The 27,536-nt window shown below is 47.2% G+C and overlaps 1 protein-coding gene across 1 annotated transcript; it reads right to left on the minus strand.

Moving 5' to 3' along the window:
- Positions 1 to 1,163: 1,163 nt before the first annotated feature.
- Positions 1,164 to 25,920, minus strand: LOC128760279 (dihydropyridine-sensitive L-type skeletal muscle calcium channel subunit alpha-1-like). The gene is given in 39 exon segments (XM_053867531.1): positions 1,164 to 1,495; positions 1,560 to 1,685; positions 2,861 to 2,997; positions 3,391 to 3,492; positions 3,557 to 3,659; positions 4,122 to 4,218; positions 4,925 to 5,052; positions 5,279 to 5,438; positions 6,858 to 6,949; positions 7,469 to 7,534; positions 7,977 to 8,102; positions 8,289 to 8,336; positions 8,587 to 8,670; positions 9,061 to 9,171; positions 9,421 to 9,579; positions 9,676 to 9,877; positions 9,945 to 10,091; positions 10,324 to 10,376; positions 10,448 to 10,555; positions 10,626 to 10,713; positions 10,782 to 10,888; positions 11,578 to 11,637; positions 12,105 to 12,234; positions 12,301 to 12,433; positions 12,668 to 12,737; positions 12,798 to 12,900; positions 13,388 to 13,502; positions 13,577 to 13,697; positions 15,079 to 15,286; positions 15,400 to 15,625; positions 15,817 to 16,046; positions 16,091 to 16,336; positions 16,414 to 16,517; positions 17,419 to 17,624; positions 17,701 to 17,853; positions 18,071 to 18,213; positions 19,647 to 19,786; positions 25,506 to 25,611; positions 25,745 to 25,920. Coding segments are annotated over 39 exon segments (5,022 nt in total). The 5' UTR covers positions 25,894 to 25,920; the 3' UTR covers positions 1,164 to 1,360.
- Between the last annotated feature and the right edge of the window lie 1,616 nt (positions 25,921 to 27,536).

The raw sequence follows: 27,536 nt of genomic DNA on the forward strand, positions 1-27,536 counted from the left end.
CAACACCAACCTGTGCCACTGTGGTGTCTGAAAACTACAGAACAATCCAAAACTATGGTAACCTGGTCTTGACCTTTAACCTGCCACTGAGGTCGCGGGCTGCAGACAGAGGGAACCTGGTCAGAGCTCTGGATAGAAAGTGGTTACCTGCTCTTGCAGCCTTGTTGTTTCCTCTGGCTCTGGTGTTCAGTCAGGACACTCGGACAGAGGAAAGCACGCCTCCGTCGGCTCCTCCTCTCTTTCAGTCTGACATCTGCCACATTTTCTGGACAGAAAACCCAAGGATTCTCAGGTCATTTTTGTGGCATCTGCGTCGGTGGCTGAGGTATCGGCGTCTCTTCTGCCACTCGGAGCCTGAAAGATCTGTGCCATCAGATATGGAATATGAATCTCTAATGGCATTTTCACCACCAAAATCGCAGTTTTCATTTGAAATACCTTCACATTTCTGTCACGTAGAAGAATTTCAAACATGTCAATATCTGAGCAGGACGGTTCAACGGACAGTGGACCATCAAATCCGATCAAAGTAAGAAGAGTCGTCCGGTGCTTCCCAACAGAGGCGAGGGTCAGAGGTCACCACCGTCATCCTCGGGTTCAACTCCAATACTGCGTCACAAAGCCTCATCTACTACTCCAATATTGTTATGAAGCCTCATCTACCCTTCAATGATAACGTACTTATCTCAGTGCATGAATGTTGGAATCACATTTGTACAATAGATGAAAGACACTCGACATGCTGTTAAATTAGACTTTATTTTCAACAAATCTCATACATTTCAAAACAGACGACCCCGGTGTTGACAACAGCCTGGTTGCTCTCATGGTGGCGATGGGCTCAGTAGGGGGCGCTCTGGATTTAAAAAGGATGTGACCCCCATTGAAAGTGTTGTTGTTGATGGTAGAGCAGAGAGCGCCATCTAGTGGACTCTGAAAATGAGGTCACTGTTTCTCGAAACCTCACCCACCCGCCCACCGCTGTCAGGCAGCGTCTTGAGAGGGTTGGGGAAACAAACTGGGCCGCAGGTATCAACCATCCAACAGTGCATTTGACAAAGCATCTACGTCAGGTTCCTCTCAGCTTTCTGCTCAGTTTGGAACATTTAGTCCAGAGTCCACCCGCGAGCCGCAATGCTAACCCTGAGGGTTTCCTGGATCTTCTTAAATAAAGCCTCCCCCGGTCTGTCTGACATCACAACGGGATCTTGTTAGAACGGATGTAAAGTGCCTGAAGTTCCCAACATTCGCTGACTTCCTGAAGCCGTACACCATCCACACGCTTCACTACGTAACTAGGACTTTCACTGGAACCTGGTGAGAGCGAGGACACGGCCTGGCTCTCACGACGGACTCGGCTTTACACGCTTCTCGTCTGGTTGTGGGCTCCTCCCTCCGCCATCTGAAGGGGTCGCTGGTGGGTGGCTTGATTCCCAAAAGCGGCCTCAGCCTCTATGGAAAAGGGCTCGGCCGTGCCGAAGAGACTGGCTTGCCTCTGTTGAGAGAGAGCACAGGGCGTGAGACACGGGGCGAGAGACGGAGACGCTCGCTGGCGTTACCCGGAATATTTCCTCGGCCGCGGCTTCTTCTGCCGCTCTGTCCAGCTCGTCCTCGTTCATCAGGTCTCCAGAGATGGCGCGATGGAGCTCCGGGGCCGCCTCGGCGTCGATGTTCCTCAGTCCTGCCTGAGAGTTGGACTCTACATCACTGCTGTGGCACTGGAGCAAGGCAGGAGCCGCGTGGATGGGTGGGGAAGGTCAGGAGGCAGGGAAGGAGGGGGGGGATGGGTGGATGATGGAGGGAAGAAGGGACGGAGGGATGGATGGATGGATGGAGGGATGATGGCGGGAAGAGGAAAGGAAGGATGGGTGGTTGATGGAGGGAAGAAGGGAGGGAGGGATGGGGTGGGTGGATGGATGGATGGAGGGATGATGGCGGGAAGAGGAAAGGAAAGGAAGGATGGGTGGTTGATGGAGGGAAGGAAGGGGGTTGGGATAGAAGGAGGGAGGGAGTTAGGGGTGGATGAATGGATGGATGTATGGTGGGATGGAGGGATGGAGAGAGGGATGGAGGTGTGGATGGATGGATGGATGGATGGAGGGGGGAGGGGGGATGGGGCGGAGGGAGGGAGGGAGAGAGGGATGGAGGTGTGGATGGATGGATGGAGGGGGGAGGGGGGACAGAGGGTGGATGGGGGACGGAGGGAGGGAGGGAGGGAGGGAGGGGGACATGGTTCCTCCCCACAACCAGAGTAGTTTAAACTAGTGATGGGCTGATGAGGCTTCATGAAACAGTGTCTCTATTTCCAGAGCCCACAAGGTGGCGCTCTTGGTTGGTAAATATAAGGTGTCGTTGGAACAGTTGTTTAACAGTTGTATATTTTAGAGCACAGAGTGCCATCGTTGTTTCATGAAGCCTCAGCACTGTTTACAGGAAGTGAATCAGAGGGAGACAATAGTCGGACTGTACCATGTTGAATTACGGGGTGTCTTGAAATCTGTTCTGTCACATTTTGGATGTCTTTTGATTTGTGATGCAAAAGGTGAACTGCGTGATTTATCATGTAGTTGTGCGGTTCATGGCTTATTTTGTAGAGAACATTGTGTCTAGCAGGAAGATGTGGAGGAGGGGAGGTTTGAAATGCTGCTGCCCAACACCACTGGAGGGGACAGAAGGACACTTGGGAGTTGTGCTTGCGGCTGCTGACTAATATTTTGGGGATAAATAAAAGGCACTTGCAACTCAAACCATCATCAAACAAGGACGTCTATTGAGGATCCACCAGTTCTTGGGATGGATGTCGGTAAGCACTGAGCCCTTCACCATTGAGCTGCTGTGCAGGGGAAGGGCCTGGAGCAACACGCACCTGTATCTCGTTGGTGGCGCTTTTCTTGGTGGACCTGAAGCCGTAGTACTCCTCCTGCCTCTTCTTCATCTTCCTGAAGTAATCCTGGATCAGGAAGGTGGCGTAGAACTTTCCCACCGTCACTTCGTCATCTGGCCGACACACACCAGGTTCAAGGTCAACGGCCGGAATGTTGGGTGATGACAAGACCAATGGAGCGCGTTTACGTCATGTTGATTCAATACGTTTTTCATCTGTCTCGATGTAAAACACTGTGATCTTTTGGTCCAACAGGAAGATCAGGCAGTTTCAACAGTATTAAGGTCAGGTTTCTCCTTACATTCAAAGTTCTCTGAATTTAATGTAGAACCAGACAAAACAAATATCATTTTCTGAAACCACCAAATACGTATTGAACATAGTGAGAACTAACAGACTCCACTCACTGAAGTTTGCTCCGTAAGTTCAACCAACCTTCAGAAAACACTGGCTCAACACTGCTGCTGCTGCTGAGAAGCTGAGGTCACCATACACTTGCTGCTTACCTCCTATAGGTGGAATGACTTGGTCCAGCAGCTTCATGCTGGTGCGCTTCCAGATCTTCTTGATGATCCCACGCAGCTCTTCATTGGCTTGTTCAAAGTTACCTGAGCACAGACATAAATTCAGAGCAGCCCTGAGTCCGGAGGAGAAACAGGTTGAAATACCAACCTTCAGTTTTTATCTTCAGTGCGGTTCTGACCAGGGCGAAAAGTGTGGCATTGAAGGTGACTGTGCCATCACTGTTCAGAGGCATGTTCATGGACACCAGTCTCTGCAGGAAGACATGAAGCAATTCAGACACCAGTTCCAGCTGCAATGTTTCTGTCGGTGCTTATGTTAGTTTCTCCCTGCAGTTGTGCCCCATGTGGACATTTTCAGACATGCTATTGAGTGAAGGGTTGGTGAGGTTTCATGAAACGGTGTCCTGATTTTCAGAGGCCACCAGGTGGCGCTGTCTGCTGTAGAATGTCTGGACGTGAACAGTCGATTCAGTGAAACCTTATATCATTTCCAAACCAAGAGCGCCATCCAGTGGTCTCTGAAAGCTCAAGACATTCTGAACTGAACCAATGAAGCTCATGGATCATCAAGTTGGTTCATTTATTTGGAAAACAGGGTCAGGAAAAGCACCAGGTGGGCTTCACCTATGTGTCACAGTCCCTTTCACCAGAACTAAAAGGATAAATAAACGCATTTCAATGCGTCTGAAGAAGTGGGTTTTCCATTATCTCACCTTGCAGGCGATGCGGTGTGGACAGAACTTGCCAAAACCAAGCGGCGGAGGAATGCGCCGCAGCAAGGTCACCACATCCAGGTGCTTAATCCGCCCCCTGAAAATACGGTGGATCAACTATTATACTGAAATCACATCCTGTTGGAGTCCAGTGAGAACATCAAAAGTGCCTCTTCACCAGTCCAATAAACATCAGGACGGTTCATGAATGAGTCATGGAAAAGTAATATTAAGGCTGTGTCCCATGTCTCCCTCTAACACCAGCACTTGGTTCTGAGCTCCCTCCACTATGAAGCTCCCTCCACTGTGAAGCTCCCTCCACTGTGAAGCTCCCTCCACTGTGAAGCTCCCTCCACTGTGAAGCTCCCTCCACTGTGAAGCTCCCTCCACTGTGAAGCTCCCTCCACTGTGAAGCTCCCTCCACTGTGAAGCTCCCTCCACTGTGAAGCTCCCTCCACTGTGAAGCTCCCTCCACTGTGAAGAGTGGTCCTGGCTACTAACATGTCCCTGTTGTCCTGTCCAACACTGTTGTGAAATCAAGTCCTTGGGTCTCCTGGACATCTCTCCACTCTTCAGCTTCCCACTTGGTTTCAAGTCAGCTCCCTGGGTTTGAGGGGGTCATGTGATCAAGTGGTGACCGGCCAGTGAGGAGGAGTGGGACACACCACACTCAGCCCAGTGTCGGGGGAGAGACGGGACACAGCCTTATTTGCCCGAGCTTTAACACTGAAATGTGCTTGGTAAATGGAGGATCAGAGAAAGAATTGGCTTGGTGGTGTGTTTGATGACGGTGGTTCACTCACGTTGCCTCTGGATCGTACTCTGCCCAGATTTTCTTAAACTCATCCAAGTGCTGCGGGCCCAGGATGGACCAGTCACGTGTCAGGTAGTCGAAGTTGTCCATGATCACAGCCACAAACAGGTTGATGATCTGCGAATGCCAGGACAGTGATTGCAGTGGCGCGAGTGATGACACACGAGGGCGGACGTATGGAGATCAGGATGGTTGCTAGGCAACGGTGGCGGAGAAGAGAATGGGGTTGATGATGAGGGTTGATTGCTTTTGATTCCAGGACAGAACGAGTGGACTTGAGAAGCAAACAAGATGAAAGGCGGTCACTTGGAACACAAGAGTGCGGAGCGGTGAGGGAAGTTACCAGGAAGGCGCAGAGCATGTAGAAGCTCAGGAAGTAGATGATGGCGAAGTTGGAGCCGCAGGTGTACTCTTCCCCCGGCAGGTAGTCCGACTTGGGGTCGCACCTCTTCCCGTACATGGAGGCCAACATCACTTCGTGCCACGCCTCCCCGGTGGCGCATCTGGCCGACACAGGCATTGACATAAAAACAGTAAATCATCTTGTAAATAACAACTGCTGCAACGGACTGTCTCAATAACTGTTGCTGAATTAGAAGGCTGGCTGGCAACAACACTGAAGAAGTCTAAAGAAAATGAAGTCAAATGAAAATGTATGGTTCACACTTACATCAGATTAGAAGTGCAAATACCATGAAACAAATAGAAGAAACAGGACAGAGGAGAGGTGTGTTCCTTCATGGTTGTGTGACTCTGAATGTTCTTGGACGTGAAGCTTTCAGTTTCACAGCCATATTTGATCTCCCATCCTGCTGTCCAGTGCTTCACTGGCAGTGAAGCCAGTAACGCGTTACTTGTATATCACAATCTAACACGTTATCATTTCAAACAGAGTCATGAAGTTAAAGTTACTGCTCTACGTCACCATGCGTTACTATTGTTGCCATTGTCAGGAAGCAAAATATTAACACTGGCTTTCTACAACTGCGTCTTTGGGCATGACGTCATGTGTGGGACACGCCAGCGGGCAGTTCACGTGTCAGGCTGCCGGCTACACTGCAGTAAATAACAGAGGCGTGAGGAGAGAGATGCACCTTTCTAGCTGAACACACAGCCACCACTTTGAATTACAGTCTGCTACAGATGACGGTATCAACCCTGCAGGGTCCATCAACGCTCAGGAATCACTGGTTAAAGAGAGCGAAATAAAGTCACCTTGCAAATGTGTTGCATTTTCTCTCGAAAGTCAGAAATAAAATGATGCTCCGGCACCACGGAGCGTAGAGGCGAGTGACAGCAGCCACTTAAGTGCAACTACTGTCTCCAGGAGGCCAACAGCAGACGTGACACACTGAGACTAGACTTTTGCCTTGGAATTAAAAAAAGGCAAAAAAGTAAAATAATAATAAAAATAATGGGGCATGGGTGTCAAAGCAAAACATTGACTGTACATTCATATAAGTGAGATTCTCAAAACTGACATGAAGTTGGCTGCCAAATGTAACTTGAAATGTCACTTGTAACATAACTTAGTTACTTTTAAATTCAAGTCATCAGTCAAGTAACTATGTTACTTTTTGAGGGAGAGAGAATCAGTTCTCAGTAGTTTTTCAAAGTAACTGTGGCAACACTGTTCAGCTCCTGACGCAGATAGAAATGGGACGAGAGGATTTGCTCATATTTAAAAAGACATGTTGACACTCAGCGCTCAGTTATGAATTGTTGCGCCACATTACAAGGTATGGTTTGAAGTGAATAGAAAAGTGTAAAAGAGACTTGAACAGGGCTGACCAGTCAGACGCTATTGTTCTTCTCTTTTACCAGCTGATGATAAATACCATCTTGAATCCAAATGCATGGATCTGGAGCCGGAAGAAATTCTGAAATAGCTGAACTGCAGTGCAGAAGAATCAGTCACAAACCTGAACAACAGCAGCACCGCTTGCGGAAAGGTCTGGAAGTTGTTGTTCCTGTTGATATACGTCCCGTCGACCAGAGCGATTTTACCAAATATCTACGGGGAAACATGGGAAAACTATCAGGGTGCGTATAGCTGCGTTGCTGTGCGTGTGTGTGGGCATGTTTTACCCACACCGTCTTGGCATGCCACCCTCTAGTGAGGACATCGTGTTTTGTGAGGACATTTTGGTCTGTCCACACAAGGTTTACAGGGTTAAAACCTCAGTAAAAGTAGTTTATTATGACAGGGTTCCAGTTTGGTTCAGAGTCCTGGTTCAAGTCAACCATGTGTTTTGGATGGCTAAGTTTCAGGGGAGAGGCTGGGGAAAAGGTGATGGCCACGAGAGGTCCTCACAAAACATTAGAAAATAGAACGTGTGACTGTGTGTTGTGTGTTTAAATATATCTCTCTTAGTGAGGTTCAGTTCGTCATGTGTTTTGGAAGGTTAGGTTCAGGGGAGTGTGTGTGTGTGTGTGTGTGTGTGTGTGTGTGTGTGTGTGTGTGTGTGTGTGTGTGTGTGTGTGTGTGTGTGTGTGTGTGTGTGTGTGTGTGTGTGTGTGTGTGTGTGTTCACCTGCATCCCCACCACAGCGTAGATAAAGAAGAGCATGAGGATGAGGAGCGCCACATAAGGAAGAGCCTGCAAACAGTCACATTATATAACAACATCAACAGAGAGTTCTTCACAGTTTGGCTCCTTCAAACAATAATTCCACAGACTCAACATTTTCGCCACTTAGCACTGACCACAGTGTCACTGACAACCACTCAAACAACCCCACAGCTTCAAAGTAACTGAGCAGAAGTGTAAAGTTCTAAATAAGTTTCCACTTTATTCTGGAAACTGGACCTTCTTCAAGCAAAAAACTTGGAGCAAGTGATGACAGTGCACTTGACTGAAATCCTTGACTCAAGTCATTCTGCTGACTGAGGAAACCTGAGGCTGCGTTCCTTCACTCACCCTCACAACTGGAAGGAAAGGAGCCAGTGTGCAGCTTCCATTGGAATCAACAACATGAACAGGGTTCTTCAGTCCGGCTGAGGTGGGAGCTGTTCCCTGGAGCCAGCGTGAAGAAACTCACCTGGAGGGACTTGATGAAGGTCCACAGAAGGTTCCGGATTCCCTCTGAGCGATTCAACAGTTTCACCAAACGCATGACTCGGAAGAGTCGGAAGAAAGTGATGGACACGCTCATGTTCTCTTCAGACTGTGGAGAAAGGAGTGTGTCCACTGAGCATTAGCAGGTTCAACTGTGGAGCAGGAGACGGCGCAGACACTCACAGCAATGGCCTGCATGGGATCCACCGCCTGCCAGGAGGGGTGGGGAAAAAGAAGCATCAAGTCAAGGAGGTGGGAATGTGAGGGTGAAGTTTCAGGAAGTGGGGATAGTTACATCGCAGCCGTGAAGACAGTACAGGCCACCAGAGGTCACCAGCGCCGCCTGTCGTGGGGAGAAAAACAGTCAAGTGGGTGGCACATCAACATCAGTCATCAATATAGAAATATTGATTTCATAAAAAATATTTTTCTCTTTTCATTTTGATGTTAATGTTCCTGTTTTATTGGCTTCTAGAGTGTTGGTGCTTTGTCTCTGTCTTTAATGTTTGTATGCTGCTGTAGCAACAAAATCCCTCCCCCAGTGTGGACAGAACAAAGGGCGTCAAATCTACTTTCGTCTTTGTGTCACTCACGTTAATTTCGCTGAGCATCACATCCACAACGCTGCCGATGACGATGACGAAGTCAAAAACATTCCAAGGGTCTCCAAAGTAGCCCTGGAGATGAAGGTGTGTTCAGAGGAAAAGCGTCGACACTCATCACTGTAGTTACTGAAATCTAGTCATGGTTGATGTGGTGTCATGACACAGTGTCGCAGGGTGGATGAAACAGTGTCTTAGTTTTCAGAGACCACTAGGTGTCGCCTTAGGTTTAGAAGCTACGTGAGGTTTCATTGAATTAGTTGTCCTAACAGCGCCATCTGGTGGCGTCTGAAAATCAGGACACTGTGTCATGAAGCCTCGTCCACCCTTCACTATTGAAATCCAAAGATTTTAGAGCACAGAGCGCCATCTAGTGGGCTGTGACAATGGGGCACTGGTTCATGAACCTCACAGCACCCAGGTCTGTTCCAGAAAAGCCGTCTAAAGAACATGGCCGCGGCAAACCTTGGCTTTGAAGGCCATGAGTTTGAGGATCATCTCGACGGTGAAGAGCACAGTGAAAATCACATTCAGCATGTTGGAGAGGTGCGTGACATGGTCGGACTGGTTGCAGTGCTGTGGAGGACAGTGCACATGATGACATTCAAAGTAACAACGCATTTTAAAAACTGATAAAATACATTTTATTACTTATTATGATAGGACGTACAGGGCTACCAAGGTCATAATAGAATTTTCATATATTTTCGTTTTTTTTGTTTTGAATTTTTGTTTTTCAAATTCATCTAGTTTGAATTCATATTAGTTTTTATTAGTTTTCGTGTAAATCTTAGTTGTTTTTGTTGTCTTCCCTTCCCTTCTTACCTGCATCCCCAGGCACATGGTGTTGAGCATGATCAGCAGGAACATTAGATACTCGAAGTAGCAGGAGGTGACGATGTACCACACCTGATATTGGTAGGGGTTTTTAGGAATATAGCACCTGAGGGGCCGAGCCTTCAGGGCGTACTGCACACACTGACGCTGTTGAGGAGCAGAAAATAAGAATGGTGATCTTATCTGACTCGTTGTTGTCGTGTGAATCTGGGTGAGCTGAAGTGACGCAGCGAGGATGAGCACCTGGTTCTTGTCCAGCTCGCAGTTTTTGTACTCCTGCTCTCCTTGCTCCTGGAAGGTGACGATGACGAAGCCCACAAAAATATTCATCATGAAGAAGGCGATGAGGATGAGGTAGATGATGAAGAAGATGGAGATGGCCACACGGTTGTTGTACACTGGACCTTTGTCCTCCACATTGGAATCAATGGCTTTATAGAGAAGCCTGAAGGAGAACAGGCCTGGGTGAAGCAGCTGAGGCTCTCGCTCCAAACGTCGACGCCCACACTCACTTGGGCCATCCTTCGAACGTGGAGATGGTGAAGAGCGCCAGCATGCCGTTGAAGATGTTGTCGAAGTTCAGCTCGGAGTTGATCCACAGCCTCTCGCGCACCTCCATCTCATGAAGCGCCCCCTCCTGGTACTTTATGTACCAGCCTCTAGGAGAGTGGTCGGCGGTGAATATTACTGCAACAGTCTGTCATCACCATCACACCGTGACTTTGATGAACAACATGGGTGAAATAGCTCTGAAGGTAAGAGAAATGTATGGATTTATCTTTGTAAATGTCTGGTCCTGCCTGAGCGTGGGAGCGTGTTGGTCGACAACATGCTGGGCTGAGCATAACCCCTGAGCATTGACACGACTCTTGTCTGAAGGCAAATCCTTACTTGCATCTCTCCTCAGTCATCTGGTCGGGGTCTGTGCAAGCGTAGAACTTCCCCTGAAGGAGGCGGACACAGCGGTCATCACACAGCAGGTGGTTGCGTACCACGACGGTCCTTCATCTCCCACCTTGAAGAGCTGAACTCCGATGCAGGCGAACATGAAGTCCAGCAACATGGTGACCAGTACAATGTTGCCAATGGTCTTGACCGCCACAAACACACACTGGACCACGTGCTTGAAACAAACACATCCAAGCAAGGTTAGTTTATCACAGTGTAACTGAGAGACCAAACTAATCCCTCACTTTAAGACCCTTGGCTCGATTGATGGCCCTGAGGGGCCTCAGGACCCTCAGCACCCTGAGGATTTTCACCACGGAGATGGCACTGGATCTAGACGCACACGACACCTGAGTATCGGGATGATGCCACAGCAGCATGTATTTGAAAAAGATAGTTACTCCATTCCCATCGACAGCAGCGAAACACCAACGACCAGAAGATCCAGAATGTTGAAGGAGTTGCGGCAGAAGGAGCCTTTGTGGAGAATGGCCCCGTACGTCGTCATCTGGAAATGAAAAGCAGTGACCCACCAGAGTGAAACGGTTGGCAAGTTCACAAGACTTTAATAACTGGTTAATAATGGTTGTTTGTCCTTGTCAAGTTTGTAGGTCTTTATTTATTTAATAAATGTGTCTTTCATTTCTGAGCTGCTCTGTGCAGTTACCACAGCTACTAAGTGAGATTACAAGTTGCTGTGATAGTTACACTCAGCTGCCAACAACAGCCCCTTCGCCTCATCATCAAACCAAAAACAGATTTTCTCATCCTCACTTTAATGGAAGTGCATTTTCACAGCAGCATCAACAATATCTAGTAAAGACATGATTCTTCCAAACGGAGGTTACGGTTTAGAAACAGGTCACTGGTTTGTTGCCTGGCAGCACAGAGTGCATAACAAAGCTGGAGCCTTTTCACTCACTAAAAACAAAGTGTTTTGATGAATCTGAACGTAAATATGAAGTGTGTTTCAAAAATACAGTTACAGTTGTACCAAATAATAAGCATAAAAATGCAGGACACTCCTATTTTATCCCATTGTTTCCAAAACATTACATAGGAAGGAGGAGGCTGAGATCGGACTGGACTGACTCCAGAGTTCGATTCAGACTGCAGCCTCTCTTGATCTGCATGTTGGAATCCAGATTGGATGGAACCCAGCACACATCACAATGCGCAACAGTGTGTTTCACTTGCCTTGAGGACAATTTCTGCTGTGAAGACGGAAGTGAAGACGTAGTCAGCATACGCCAGCACCTGAGACAAAACAGAGCAGTCACAATGGCATCACTTCCATTATGAACAAACTCCTATGGGGTATAGTTGTTGTGATCGATTTTATTTTGTCATTTCCTGTTTTCTTGTGTGTTGTTCGCTCGCTCCACGTTTTGGTAGCGACGCCTTTAGCTCCTCGTTTCCTGTTTAATTGTGCTTTAAACCTTGTTAACTTTGACCTTGTTGTTTCCAGTCCTGTGTGAGCCCGTCACGATCTTAGCGTTTGGGTCTGTTCTCCTGAGCCGCCATGACAAGAGTTGGATATTTAGTCCATTTAAAATGAAGTGAATTAGGGTCATCACACTTGAAATACGAGTCACAGTCACAAAAGAACGGTGTCCTTCTGCAGGCTGTGACTGTCTTTAACTAGAAAGCTTTTATTTTTTACTTTTTACTTGAATGCAGGTTTACATTTAAGAGTTCTGAAGGCAGAAAACAGAAGAGGTCACCTGGTTCCTAAAAGACAGTGGGTCTATTGGATCCTCTGCTGCTAAGGAGATGGAGGACAGCAGGATGAAGAGCAGAATGATGTTGGTGAAGGTCGTGGCATTGATGATACGGTGGCACAACTTCCTGAATCTAAAATAAAGAAAACATTAAGTCCAAACTCTGAAAGCCAACGTCAAACATGCCAGTTGGTCGTACTTGTTTTGTGGTCCAAAAATGAAGAAGGAGCTGGCTTCAGGCATGGGCACGGCTTCTTCCTTCAGCTGCAGGTCAGCCATGGGCCGGGGTCTGGGACTCTCGGGAATTTCCGGGTCTTCCTCTTCGTCATCGCCTGCCGATCACAGCCGTCACACATGAGCCGTTTTGATGGGCTCACTGCTAAAGTAGTGATGAGGCTTCATGAAACAGGGTCCTCATTTTCATATCTCAAGGTGGCGCAGCTGGGCTCAAAACTGAAGTAGTTGTTTGACTCCAACGATTTTAGAGCAGAGAGTGCAGGACACTGTTTCATGAAACCTCTCCAGGCCGTCGCTGCGACTGGGCAGAGACGAAGTGAGTGACTCACCGGGGAAGTCCGCCGGTGGGAAGGGATCCTTAATCTCATTCACATTGGACTCAAACTCATCGATCTTCAGCTGTGGAGCAGAACATAAGTGGTAATGGTGTAAGACGCACGCGCTTACCTTCAATCTTACCCTGGCTGTCGTCGGGATTCCCTCCGCACCTTTGGCTCTCTGCTCGGCCAGCTTCTTAGCAAGGTTGGCCTTTTCCTCTGAGGTCTTGTTCGGCATGTTGGCCCTGTCAGCCAAGAGCCCTGGTCATCCACACTCAAGAAGACACCCGTCCTGACCCGCTTTGACGTTTCTGACTTCCCTGACTCGTACGTATTTCAACCATTCAATGCTTGCTCTTCATGAAACGTGCTGTGTCTTTAAAAATCCCGATGCCAGATATAAATAAACATTTTAAAACAAACTCTTGCACAAGCCGCCCAGAGCAGCGATCAGCAGATGCAGCTGGATCGACAACCTTGTTCAGGTTCAAGATATTTGAATATTATTAAGCTAATAAGGTACAATAAATATGGTGAATACGTTAAAAACAATGAGCATAGTGAGCAAGTGAGAAATCATCTTTGTTCAAATACGCCTGTAAAGTAGGTGCTCCTGTTTGTACATAGATACTCTATGGTGTATTTTCTTAGTTGGAATTGAAGAGCTCACGAAAAAAGCTGCAAGATCAGACTGTGTGACTGCGATCAACAACCTTGTCCAGGAAAACAAACCTGAGTGCTTTCTTCCGAATCTTTTCCTCCGCTTTCTCCTTCTGCGCCAACGTCAGCGACTCGGCCTCGGCCAAGTTATCCACGGCGATGGCCAGGAACACGTTGAGAAGGATGACTGAGGGCACAGGGGTCAAGGATGTTCAGGGCTGTTGGTGAAAGTGGCTGCAGGCACGCGCTGGAGGAGGATACAATTCCCGCAGACGAAGAGGATGATGAAGTAGAGGCTGACGAGGATGCCTGGCATGGTGGGTCCTCCGTGAGCCATGATGCCGTCGTACATGACGGCGTTCCAGTCTTCACCAGTCAAAATCTGAAACGCCATCATTCAGTATGTGGATTATTCATCTCAAAAAGCAATGAAGAATGATAGGAAATTGTGGGCAAATTCCATGATCGGCATCAGCAACATTTCATCTAGCGACTCACTGACTGGGATTTTCGTAACATTTCAATAAACTTGCTGTTGCCTTCAGCTGTGTGAAGTTCAATGACCAGTTCACCCATTTATTATTGACTGACGTGGCAGTCCCAAGACCTGCGATTTGGTTTTGGCCATTTCGTATTCAACATTAATTCTGAGTCAGTGTTTTTTTCTTGGTCTTTACTCCTTTCTACAGTGTAGATACAGACTGAAGACATCAACTATATGAAGCAGGACATATGGAGCTATGTAGCAAAGACAACACAGTTGAATCACTCTGAATGTTTCATATTTTAGACGACTCAAAGTAGCCTCCGCCTGCTGTGATGCCAGGGTGCAAACCTTGGGCTTCTTGATGAGCTTCAGGATGGACTCACCTGTTGGAAACCATGTCAGGTGACCACATCCTGAAGTTCATGACCAGAATGTCAAGCGTGTTTTGAGTCATTACACACAAGTTTTCATTCATAGTTTCGATGCCTTCAATGAGAATCTATAATGGAAAGTGCTGAGGAAAGTAAGAAAACACATTGAATGAAGAGGTGTGGTCAAACTTTTGGCCTGGTCTGTAGTTCCTGTTGTCCCTGAACGCACCACCAAGCGCATGTCTCAGGGCGGTTTCACACTGTGGGTTCTGTCTCGGGCGCCCCCTGCTGTCCAGACTCCACCGCTGCGCCTCAGGCCATGTCCTTTCTTTTCTTCCCAAATGCCAAAACAGCTGAGTCATCAAACCCCCGCACACATCTCCAGTCCCGGACCACTGTGCAGCGCTCCCGTTCCCCAGCACCATTTTCCTGCAGCTGACGCTGCTCACCTCAGTGTTCTGGGAGTTTGAGAAGTTGTTTTGAACCATGTTGTGCTCCCAGACAGCCATCAGACCCTTTACTGCCCGGCATCTCTCATGTTGGTGTGGAGTCGCACTGGACACCTCGTTTCCAGCATCTAGTGCCGAGTCGCCAGAAGCTCACCCCCCGCTGAGAGTTTCCAGAGACAAGGTGCAGCTCTCAAGTCCACGGCCAAAACCCAACTGGCTTGTGTTCACATCTCGGACTTCTGAGTCGAAAGACCGTTGTCTTGAGACAGAACCGCGCCTTAGGCCAAGCAAGTCCCTGTTCCAGACCACTAGTTCACCAAGGTTAATTTGTGTCTCATGCAAATCAAGTTAGTGAAGCACAACCATCTTCCATGTGGGAACATTGTGAGACCAAAAAAATCTGGTGAACTCATCTTCCAACTTCCTCAGAACTTCCTGGCCTGCAGGAGTTTGTACCTGGAAGACGGTGATGAGGGCCTGGGGAAAGCTGTCAAAGGTGCTCCGGGGTTTGGCCTGGTCAGGGAAGTTAAACTTCCCTCCAAACACCTGCATGCCCAGCAGCGAGAAGATGACGATGAAGAGGAAAAGGAGGAGCAGCAAGCAGGCGATGGAGCGGACCGAGTTGAGGAGGGATGCCACCAGGTTACTGAGAGACGTCCAATACCTGCGGGCGACCAGACCACAGACTTGTTGAGAACAAGTGGCAAAGATTGCTCTGTTCTAAGTTTAAAAATAAACTGTGCAAGTAATGAAACGGTACTCATCCAGCTGGGATACCTGCTGACTTTAAGCAAGCGGAGCAGCCGTATGCAGCGCAGCACAGAGATACCCATCACCGACATGATGTCCATGTGGACCAGGATGAGCTCCATGATGCCGGTGGACACAACAAAGCAGTCAAAGCGATTGAAGAGGGACATGAAGTAGGAGGGTAAGCCCAGCGCATACATCTTCATGAACATCTCCAAGGAAAACATGGACAGGAGCAGCTTGTTGGCGTTGTCTGTTCACCGTCGAAAACACAAATCTGAGCGTTAACTTTCAGTATTTTGATGCTTCAAAGCGAAGCATTTCACAAAGTTGAGTTTCAGTATTCTTGTGAGGACTCTATTCAACACGACCTTCCTCAGACCGCAGCGTTACAACCACACAGTCACATACATGAAGACCCTCAGATGCTGTGCGGGAGCCAACCTTGCCAGTTTGTGAGCCTCTCCGACTGCTTGTGGTGCTCGGACGCGATGGCCAGCGTGTTGAGGAAGACCAGCATGATCACCCACCAGTTGAAGAGTCTGGACTTCACATACACTCGGCATTTGCGACGCAGCCAGCGATTCCACTTGCGAGCCAGCTTACTGCAGACGAGGAGGGACCCCTGAGTCGGAGGAACACCGTCGCTCTCAAGCTGATGAACGTTTTACGTACTAGTAATAGATGATCAGCTGCATCGTGTCCATTTTGCCAGCACTGCCTGCCTCAGATCCTCCGTTCTCTGTCGTCAGCAGGCCTGAAATACATGTTTCCGAAGCTACAGTTTAGCAAGAACAACAGCACATGCACAGACTGACCTTGGCCCTCCTGGTCATTATCCATGACCTCTGCCTGAGTGATCCACTCCATGTAGCCCTTTAGATCCTCGTCCAGCTGCTGGGTCTCCCTCAGCTTCTGAAACTCTCCTCGGGACTTGGCCTTCTCTCGCTCCTTTGTGAACTCACTAGGTAGGAGAGGAGCACAGCGTGGTAATGACGTGGTAATAGCGCCCACTGCTGCGATGCTTGAGGACACTCATACCCACTAAGCACACCCAGAACCAGGTTGAGAACAAAGTATGACCCAACGAGGATGAGCGTCGTGAAGAAGATCCAGGGCCACTCCATCCCTATGGCATCGTTCACCTGGCAGACACAGGATGCAGCACAATCTTTCACTGACCGAATACAGCCGTCAAAAAGCGCAAAGATCCTGTCCATCTTTTGCCCCCTGCCTCCATGTTCTCTCCTCTCCCAGTCTCTCTGACTGTCCTCTCACTTTTCTCCATGAGCTTCGGTACACTGGTGTCTGATCTTGTCACGTATAACATGAAGCTCACTCGGCCTGGTGGGAGGTCATGGAGTATTTTCATATAGGTACCAGCAAATGGCACCGAGAACCGGAAATCTTTCTTTTTTGACAGGTTTAGGAGAGCAAATAATCATAACACTTTATTACATTTGTAACTCAAATGGAGGTAATAACGACAATATTTCACTGAAACATACAGAATCAATTAGAAATGCTTCTTAGACATGATCAGATTTTGGGGCCATTCTTAAGTTTCTTCAAGATCTAAAACCATTTTGAGGGGTTTCTCATTCTTGAGAATTGCTTTGCTGCTGCACCACTCACTGCACCTCGAGCTCAGTAACACTACTGCCATCTGCTGTTCTTTTGGGACAATTGTAGCGACAATTCAAGCACAAATTCTGCAGATTCATTAAAGGTCGGCCAATAATATTGCCTAAAAAAATCACATAGTGGGTGGAATTGAGTAACTTGGTGGAGGAAGTTCCTGTCGCTGAGTTAATCTCTGATGAATTAGAAAATTAAGATCAGATTCAGCCTGGTGTTTCAGCATTGGAGAGTTCAGTATGTAAAAGTGAAGAGCATTTGGAGGCAGTGGAAATAAACATGTCGTACTAACTAACGTCTCTGTCTGATGAAAAGGCAAACCAGGATTAACACAGTGCTGTTATCACTAAGCAATTCAATGTGCAGTCAATCTTTATCTAAGAACAGGAGGCAGGTGTGATGCATTACCCAGTAGAGGACGTCTGTCCAGCCTTGCGTGGTGATGCACTGGTAAACAGTCAACATGGAAAATCCAAGGTTGTCAAAGTGAGTGATGCCATTATTTGGACCCGGCCAGCCGGCGCGACACTCTGTGCCGTTAATGGTGCACCTGCGCCCGTTCCCTGCCTGCGCACATGGGGCCGGCTTCTCGTTCTCCACCGTGGCGATGATGTCTGGCAGGCAGCAGAGGACACTGGTGATGGGCAGGTGTGCTGCGGGTGATGCCGCCTGCTGATGCTAGTTACACACCTGTGCCAGCGTAGTAGCACGTCTTGTGCATCTTGCACTTGAAGAGCTCCAGACCCATGATGGAGTAGATGGTGACCATGAAGAGGACCAGGAGAGTGATGTGGAACAGAGGCAGCATGGACTTGAGGATGGAGTTCATCACCACCTGCAGGCCTGGACACAAAACAGAGCACCGACCAAAGCTTTCAGAGGAAAAAGCAATGTAGAGTTACAGGTTTATAATGTTAATGCTAATGCAGGATGGCTGTGAGAAGGGATGATGCTCAAGAGAAGACAACCATTTCATCTCATAGTCACTCAGATATTTGATGGAAAAATGTGTGGCAAAATGCAAATATCATCTTGTGAATCTTTTTCTGGTGTTGCTTACTTGGGACTCCAGAGACCAGCCTGAGAGGTCTGAGCACTCTGAACGCACGCAGAGCTTTCATGTCAAACCCACCACCTTTCTCCCCCACTGGTGCCTCCACGCCACTGATGTGGTTGATGGCATCGACCGCGACAGTGAAGAGCCTGAAAGAGAAGGGATTGACTGTTACATTGTAATAATAAAAAATGAAATGAAACAAAAAATTGCAAATGTATCGAATGTGGATTGAATGCATTCTCTGTGTGAACACGCTTCATCAAACATCGCCCTTGGATTTGTGCCACACCTGGCATTGATCGGCTGCTACTCCAGCAGTCTCTACCACGACAGTGCCGTCTCATGATTGTCACTGTGTTGTGGAGCAGCTACTCCTGTCAACACTCTAATGTTAGTCGAGCACCACAGACATATTGACAGTTACGATACAGTATATTAGCATTCATTCTTCAGGCCTCACAACAAAGCATCTGGCTAGTTGGAAACCGCTTGAATGGCCACCACTTGAAAAACTCGGTCAAGAGCTCGAACTAAGGGGAACGGCACCCCCAGTGAAGCTGGTGTGAACATTGGTGTGTCTCTCTGTGCCTTGCTACCTGCTGGAGCTGTGGACCAGCGTGTCTGTAATGAAGTCGGATGTCAGATATTGACCAGTGCAGAGCAGCTACTGTATCTGAAGAAGTCACTATGGCGTCCGCACTTTGTGTCCCACTGAAGAAGAACGTCATTGTAATGGACATGAATCTTAAAAAGACGAGGTAAAGAAGTGTTTCAGAGACCAAGGAGCTGCTCGTGATGGCTAAAACAGAGCCCTCGCACCAATGTGAGCCTCATCATTTTATCTATGAAAGCGTGCGTCTTAGATGGCCCACACGGACCCAGCAATACCATGCAATCTGAAGCCTTATGATATTCTTCAGCAATTGATTTCAAAAGACTGTGTTCAGCTCAACAGACCCAGCAAAACAAATAGTATTGGTTTCAACTTCCCCTTCCTGACTGTTTCACATACAGAAGTGGTTTGGTTGTACTGAGCAGAAACTTGCATTCTAGCTTAAAAAATAATAGGGGTGAGATCCGATTAAAAAATCTATCTAGTTAATTAGGGAATTTGTGACAAAGTATTATATATATATGTTTTTATATCACCTTATTTAAACTAAAAGCTCTTTTAATGTCTTGAAAATATTTGTGTAAGAATTTTAATGTGATCAGAATCTCAAGTCCATCCAGAGTGGTGGAAACCCTGGACATTGTGGAGTGAAAAACCTCCCTGAACCAAAGCCAACAGATGCTTTAGTTTGCTTTGGTTCAGGGAGGATTCCTCCATGTTTGTTGTTGTTGTTCTCATCCTAGCTGCATCAGTGGAGCAGGAGCTCCTGCACTGACAAAGGTTCACTGGTGTCTGGAGAGCAAACTGTTCCATTAAATTAATTTATTATTTTTTTTTGTAATTCATTACAAATTAACTTGTTAGAGTCCCACCACTAAAACATACAAGTAAAATCCTGATAAAATTTAATTGTGATTTTATTATAATAAATATTGTCGCCATATGGCCCACCACCAACCCACTCACCCGACAGACACGCAGACGAAGTCCAGTATGTTCCAACAGTTTCGTAAGTATGCGTCCGCGTGGAAGAGAAATCCATACGCCACGATCTTGAGGAAACACTCGATGGAGAAGATGATGAGGAAGATGTACTCCAGGCTTTCCTGCTCGACACAAGGGCGGTCAGTGAAACAGAGTAAGCAACTGGTGATTTGTGTATGAAAATACATGTGTAACATAATACACAACATATTGATGAACTCCCTACTCAGTCATTTAGCAAGTGACTGGGTTTTGTTTGGGAATAAAGGCTCTTTGTCTTTTTTTCTGTGAAGATGTGTGTCGATATGACTGCATCAATGATTCACATGGAGGACAGCAACTCTTAATACGGCTTCTGTTGCAAACACACGACAGTAGCACCCTCTCAACTCCGTCCGCCTGTCCGCCTCCTTGATGGACATATTTTGGTGCATTTCACTGCCTGTGTAATCCCACGTCAAGCTAGGCGTAGACCAAAATGAAAGGACCACATCGACCACAAGCAAAACCCACCCTAACAATTCTTCCCTATGTAAAAAGCTCGAGTGAAATATGAACATCTTTAGCCACCAAATACTGCATTAATGAGTGCCGTCTGATGACGGCGCGGAGGTCATCTGCATTATTGCCGTGGCCACATCTGAACACACACAAGACTGGAATGTGCCACGGACTCTCTCCTTTCAGCGCAGACATGCAGTGAATGTGTTGCAGCTAGCATGACGGCGGTCTATTTTGGAGGTCCACCACACTCGGTGCAGTGACCTTGGCTGGGATTACTTTGATATTTGAGCTACACATTGTCCTTTCGGTTTCGTCCCTGTCGTCATCGACGCCTCGTAGTTATGGCGGTGTAACTCAGTTCAGATGAAAAAAGTAAAGCGGCCACCATGACAGATGGGTGTAGTTGAGCACTGGCTGGCAAGACATGGAATTATGTTCGGAATAGCACATGCATTATTGATGCATCCATTTCTATGACCTCTGTCATATGTCCCATGACCTCAATCGAGGCGCCAACAGACAGGTGTGTTCCTCTGAGAGGTGCCCAGGTGGGAGATGACTGGGGAAACAGGTCTGGAAAAGCAAGCCAGGACATCGCTTTGTTTGGAGAAGGAGGGAACAAAGACTAGAATGGGCTCTACTTTAGATCACGCTACAATAACAGTAACACCTGCGACATGTTACTCGATGTTTAAAGTGAAATATAACAGTTTTACTGCTGTAAATACGTTTCCTTTCTTATGAATCCCTCTCACTTTTTGTCCGCTTCAGGCCACCGTCATGCTACTTGCGCTCCCGGCTTGAATTCATGTGGCTGAAATAAACAAGGAATATGTTTCTCTTACCCATGACAGTCCGCGGGAGCACGGACGTCAGAACTCTGGTGTAGGTAAATAACATTTTCTCACCATCTCACCTTTCCTACCGGCCGTTTCTGCTGACGACTGATGACGTCTGCTATATTTACCTTTTCAATTTACAGACCGGAAACAGCAGGACCCATCTGTTGCAGCCCACCATTTATGTCTGCGATAAAATGCTTACATGACAATGTAAATAAAACATTCAGAAGTCAGGGCGCATTACATCCCCAGTGACGTCACTATTCAGCGACGATGCCACTTTGCAAAACTATGAATAGCACGAACAGCAAAGTATAGTCACAATGAAGTGCACAATAACGTAGCTCATGTATTCGCTCCCACTTAAAAGTGAATATACTTTGCTATTTGTTTGTTCAATACACAATTGTCACTGCGCTATTTGCTTCTTCATCCCGTTTTGCTTCCAGGGCTCAGGCTTATGACGTCATTTCCTGTCCCCATGCGCGCATTGGTATTTCAAGACGTAATTTACTGAGTATATGCTCACATTAACTGAGACCTCGTAGGCAAGATAGAAAACTGCATGCACAGAAAGATCCAATTATTTTATCTGAAATCTTGTTAAAATATCCGAATTGTTGAATACAAGTCAAATGTAGTGATATATATATATATATATATATATATATATATATATATATATAATAAGGTTAAAATACAGTTAATACGTCGGCGTAGTACTTTAGTAATTCAAAGTCTGCTTCTCTTGATGAAATACGAGCGTGTAGTGAGGCGTGGCGTAATGACGTTGCTAATTTTATTCTAATTTATGTGTCAAGCCGCTGCACCCATGTGCGCATGCGGACAGGAAATTACGTCTTGAAATACCAATGTGCAGCACTCTACACTCGACAGTCACTCCTACAAAAGACTAGTTTAAGGCTTGGAACGCATTGTTTCTTTTTCCATTCATTGTAATGGGAAAAATCGATTCAGATTTCGGTTCAGAAATCGGTTCTCGAACGGCCGCCTGGAACGGATTGTGGTCGAGAACCCAGGTACCACTGTATGTACTTGTAACTGGCTGTGAGAGTTACGCTGCTGAGGTGGAAGCAGCCAGGAGGCACATTAGCATGGTGGATCCCAGGTGTCCCCCGCCCAGCAGCGAGGTGGGAGGCAAATAACGCAGTTGTCTGTTTCTCCATCTGCAGTATATTGCTTCTCTCTGGTTGATCATCAGTTTTTAATCGCTGTATCTGACCGCTGTTCCATCACCACGGTACAGTTCTGTGTTGTGCCACACCCTGCTGTGTGTGATCGCTTCTTTAGTTGCCCAATAGTTTAAAGGGTGATGATTCGAGGGGCTTTACAAATGATGTTGGACCCTAGTGGAGCAACGTTGTGTCTTTTATTGAATCACTTTGTGCCTCTCTCGTAGCTGCTGATTAGGGACAGGCGATCACTTATGGTCCACCATATCCCTCGAAACACAGTCTCCACTGTGACACCATCTCAGGATCAAGTGGATAAACCCGCGGCTCACTGGCTGCATCGGACCTGCACACGTGAACATGAGGAGACGGTGACGGCGCCGCACTCTCCAGCTCCACAGCGTGTGACAGTAGTGGAGAGTGTGGTGGACTTTGCTTCACCATGGTAGTTTGAACCTTTGATCATGACACTGGTGGACTCTGAGTCTCTGGATCCCTGTTTCTTTAATGAGATGGAGTGGTCCTCATAGGTTCTCTGACGCGCTCCTCTGCCTTGGTTCACATCAACACATGCAGCTCTCCTGCTGCCAAGGTGACAACACTTGGATATTGGACGTATTGGCGGCGGCGTCCTCTTCCGCGTCCTCATGAGGCTTCACTGATGGAGGACACACTCTCACAGGCAGCGCTAATGCTAGGAGCCGCCATCAGTTAGGGACCATCAACAAATTCTAAAGCCTCAAAGTCTGAGTGACATCTTCAATAAGGCCATGGAAAACAAGCATTTTAGGAGAGAGAGAATTGTGACAAGGTTTTTCACCACACAAGACAAAGGACTGACAGTTTGGGTCATGATCTGGAGAATAGACTCTGACTCCATGATCATTTCTTCACCTGATGGTTTCTCATGTTTCTTCAGCAGCATCTAGGAACTGTGTCCAGACTGCTCCATAGTTCAAGTCAACAAACCATGGTGTTGGAGACAAACTCCACTCCTGAGTTCCATCATCAAACAGAGAGACTCTAGTGTCCAACACATGGAGGAGAAGGAACGTGGGTTCATCCTGATCACATTTATCGTGATAACTTTTTTGGTCCATACCACCCATCCCCAGTGGACGAATGATAACGTTTTATGACAGAGGTCGAGAGCCTCCTGACATTTGATGGAGTACCACAAGTGGTCCTGAGCAGGACCTGACTGGACTCCACTGCAGAGAAAGAACTTTAAACATAAGTCAGTCAGGACAGGGCTTCATTTAATGCCTGATCCGTAAAATGAAAATGTCATTCCTTTGTGTCCCCCTCACTCCCTCCCTAAGGTGGCAGGGACTGCAGCTATCTCTGTGCTCGTGGACACTCAGGTCCCCACAACTTGAGAAAGAAGTGCAGTTCATTTTTGAGGACTTGCTGTTTGTCCCCGGGTGGCTACATTTCCTTCAGCTGTGCTGCACCATAACTTCCTCCCCCCTCAGCCAACAGCTGCACCCCTGGGACCTCGAGCCTCTTTTAAAAAAGAGAGGACGCTGCAGTGTTGCATTAAATGGGAACCAGAGAATTTCAGCAGCATGAAAAAGATTCACAATTTCACCGCTTATTTCTGTCTTATTTAATTCCAGATCTCAGCTGTGGCTTCCATATACATTAAGCAGGCAGTGATAGTGTTGGTCCACCAGGTTGCAACTTGAATGAATGAAAATAGTAGTTTTCTCTTTTCACGTCAAGTCAAAGCTTCACCGTGTGTTTTATTTTCATGTCTATTTACATTGTGGAGTCTGACTGAAACCATCAGATCCATGAACGAACACGTATGGAATGATGAAGCAAACGTTTGTAGTGGCTCTAAACATGTTAGATATTTTAGACTCTTCAGAACAGCCAGGTGACGTCCTCATGAAGCTGAGGGTTGGCTACTGGGAGTCGTCTGAGTTATTCAACATAACTCCTAATATCCTGCGTCATATCATGTTGTAGGTATCTATAGTAAAAATAAAGAGAAAGCACTGAATGAATAGGTGGGATCAGACTTTGGGCCTGAACTGTGTATTTCTTTAAATATATATACCTATATTTATTTTGTATACGTTCAATAAGCAGCATCCTCAGTTCATTCTGTGCATGCAATGTTATGCAAATCCCTGCATTGTTTTGACACCTGAGATTGAAAGAAAAGTAAAAACAGAAAAAAATCAGTCGAACCAAGGTCAATAAATGATGTTTTTGGATGATGAGCTCCAAAAATGTGGTGGGCCTTTTGTCAGCTGCCAGTGAAAACACAGTTTGACTGTGCTGCTGAACAGAGCCACATGCTACAGACACATCAGGCTGTGAGGCTTCACCTGAGCAGCTGCTCACCTGACTCAGTATAGTGGTTAAAGCTCCTCCCTGTGTGTCACCAGGTTGCTGGTTCACGTCCAGCGTACGTCTCTTGTGCATGTGTTTTTCACATCCCTCCATTTGACCTGTTTGGACGTGGCTCCTGCCACCAATAACGTGGCCCCGCTCTGTCTGTGTGTGTGTGAGCCACGCTGCAGACTGGAGCGTCTCCTCTTCACAGACTTCACCTCCATCAACAGTGAGTCACAGGTGAAACACATGACACACCTTTAGTTGAGGGAAGGACAGAGTCAGACGTGGAACTGAGTCATGTCAGGGGTGTTGGTGGTGGATCTGATGACCCTCCAAGGACCATGACTCACATCGCCATTGAACCTGCAGCCAGGTTTATTGTTTATGTTTCAAAGTGAAACGCGAGTCAAAGTCTTTGAAAATATTTTGACATCTCGCTGGGATAGCTCTGACTCTTTCCTCTTATTTCCTGTGTAAACCATCATCTCAACAGCAACTTGACCAAAAGCGCGGCCAGTTCGGCGGCTCATTTGGTGAAGAGCCGCATGCGGCTCAGGAGCCGTGGGTTGGCCAGGACTGATACAGTACCATCAGGAAATACAGTCCCATGAGGAGGTGATGAAATCGAAATGAAGTCCACCAGTTGAGAGTGGACTCGGCTCAGTGGATGAATGGAATTCATAACAGTGTGACGCCTTCCTTTTGGCAATATAATGTTAAACCATCTGAACATTTCACAACAAGGCGCCACCTGATTTGGAAGAGAACGTCACTGACATGGGGCAACACACTTTAGGATACAAGAGAAATGAATCATTCTGAAGAAGCCTCAATCATAAACTCCAGCTGAACCCTTCTTGCTCCAGTCCTGCTTTGGTTTGTGGGTTGAACACAGTGCCAGACATGCAGCGGGAACACAGACGCTACTCAGGAAGACAAGCATGCCGACGCACCAGGTTGCTGTTGGTGTTGTTGCTGTCCTCCTCAGGCATGGGCAGGTACACGGCCAGGGCCACGCAGTTGGCAAAAATGGCCAGCAGAATGATGATCTCAAAGGGTCTTGAAGGGAGTTATAGGAACATCAACGTGACATGACGTCACACGACAAAACGTCCCGACAGAGATGCCGAGTAGCGTGTGATATACATCAGGGTTTGACAGGCGCGGCACCCACTCACAGCCAAAAGGATACTTCCACTCCACCACACTGATGCAGGCCTTTCGAAAGGGATTCCTGAGGGTCAGGACCAGCAGAGAGCGCGCAGGTCTTGGGTTGCCTCCTGTGGCCATCAGCTTCTTCAGCTTCTCCTTCTGCTTTCTCTTCAGCGTTTCCTCGTCCATGATGAAGGAGGAGAGCGGGGGCCCGCTGTTGTCCGCCATGCTGGCCGACTGACCGAGCTCACAGCTACTGACTGTGGTGGCGTCTGCCTCTGAATGGCAGCTGTCTGCTCCACTTGTCAGGGACTGCTCGCCTGAGCAGCTGTTTGCTCCAGAGAATAAATATAGACAATGAGGGTGGCTGCCGCAGCCTGGCTGACATTTGGACAGGTCCGGTGTGCGTGCTACATGCTGCTCAGAGTGGAATGCAGCCCCAAGTTTTCAGTAAGAGAAACAAAGATTCAGTCAAGTTGTTCTCAAATATCAGTCGACTGGATCAGTGCTACCCACAGAGGTCAGGAAGGGAAGGGTCAAGCTACTGAATTCCAATATGGCTGACAGGCCGCTGGCACTGGAGGTCACTGTGAAGTGGTCACTCATGTAATAATGAGGTTATCCTCCCCTCCTTTGGCTCTTTTATTGAAGAAGTCACGCCGGCGTGATGGAGTCAAGGTGATGCAGGGCACGAACACACTGCAGCCAACTGGCTCTTCATTGGAAAGACGAAAGATACTGAGGCAGAAGAGAATAAAACTTAAGTCAGCACCGAGGGTCAAGTTGATGAGCGCAGTCCTCTGTTCATTCTTCAGCCCCTCCAGGATTGTTGCAAACAAAAATGCCTTATTTATTTGATATATATTTATTTTCTTTACTTTGCAAATGAACTTCTTCAAGACTGGTGTCAGTTTTTAGCATAAAAAAGCTGTAGCCTGCAAATATTTGTTTGAAGTATTTGCAGTTATTTTCAAACAGCAATATACAAGTATATAAATTAATAAATTCAAATATAAATAAACAACTATCCATGCTCAATCAAATCTGATCCCTCAGAGAGGGCGGAGCCAGAGGAGACTGGAGTGAGTGGTGGAGTTGGTGGGAAAGTGGCTGTGATTGGAGGAGTAGCTTCCTCATATCCGGTGGCAAACCATACGAGATGTCGGTCTTCGGTCTGACTGTTGCAACTGGAGTGAGTGGTCCAAAGCCAAAGTCACTCAGGAGTGCCATCGATAACTCATCTGCAGACAGTGAAGTGGTCATTGATTTCACTCTGCGTGACTTGTCACCAACTGTACAGGTGTTTTGTGGAGATAAAAGTGAGTGCCGAGTTGTTCGCTGTCAGAAAAGATGCTGTCGATAACGAAATAAAGTTGCTCAAGTCAGTCATAACACCAGTGTCAGAACAAGCTAAACGTTGTTACTGCGGTCTTTGTCAGCCCGAAGAAAAACACGATAATGAGCACATGATGTGGTGCTTTAAATGAGCCGACAGCTTTCAGAGTCTCACCTGTGAGAGTATTCTCAAGACAGACGTGTGCAGTAAAGGAATGAATGAGAGAATCCCACTTCATCCTGTCCCCCTGAACACTGCTGACGGGCTGTTGAGGCTTCATGAAACACATTTTCAGAGCTCAGTTGGTGGCGCTCTTGGTTTTAAAATCATGTGACATTTGATCAACAGAGTTACTGAAATCATAAGATTTTACAGCAGAGAGTGCCATCTAGTGGCCTCTGACAATGTGTTTCATGAAGCCTCATAAGCGCATCACTGATGAATGTGTGTGATGTGCATGTTTTGAATGTATTTCAAGGTCAGTTATTGTATCTGA

The sequence above is a fragment of the Synchiropus splendidus genome, chromosome 6, assembly GCF_027744825.2.
Source record: "Synchiropus splendidus isolate RoL2022-P1 chromosome 6, RoL_Sspl_1.0, whole genome shotgun sequence".
Lineage (NCBI taxonomy): Eukaryota > Metazoa > Chordata > Actinopteri > Syngnathiformes > Callionymidae > Synchiropus > Synchiropus splendidus.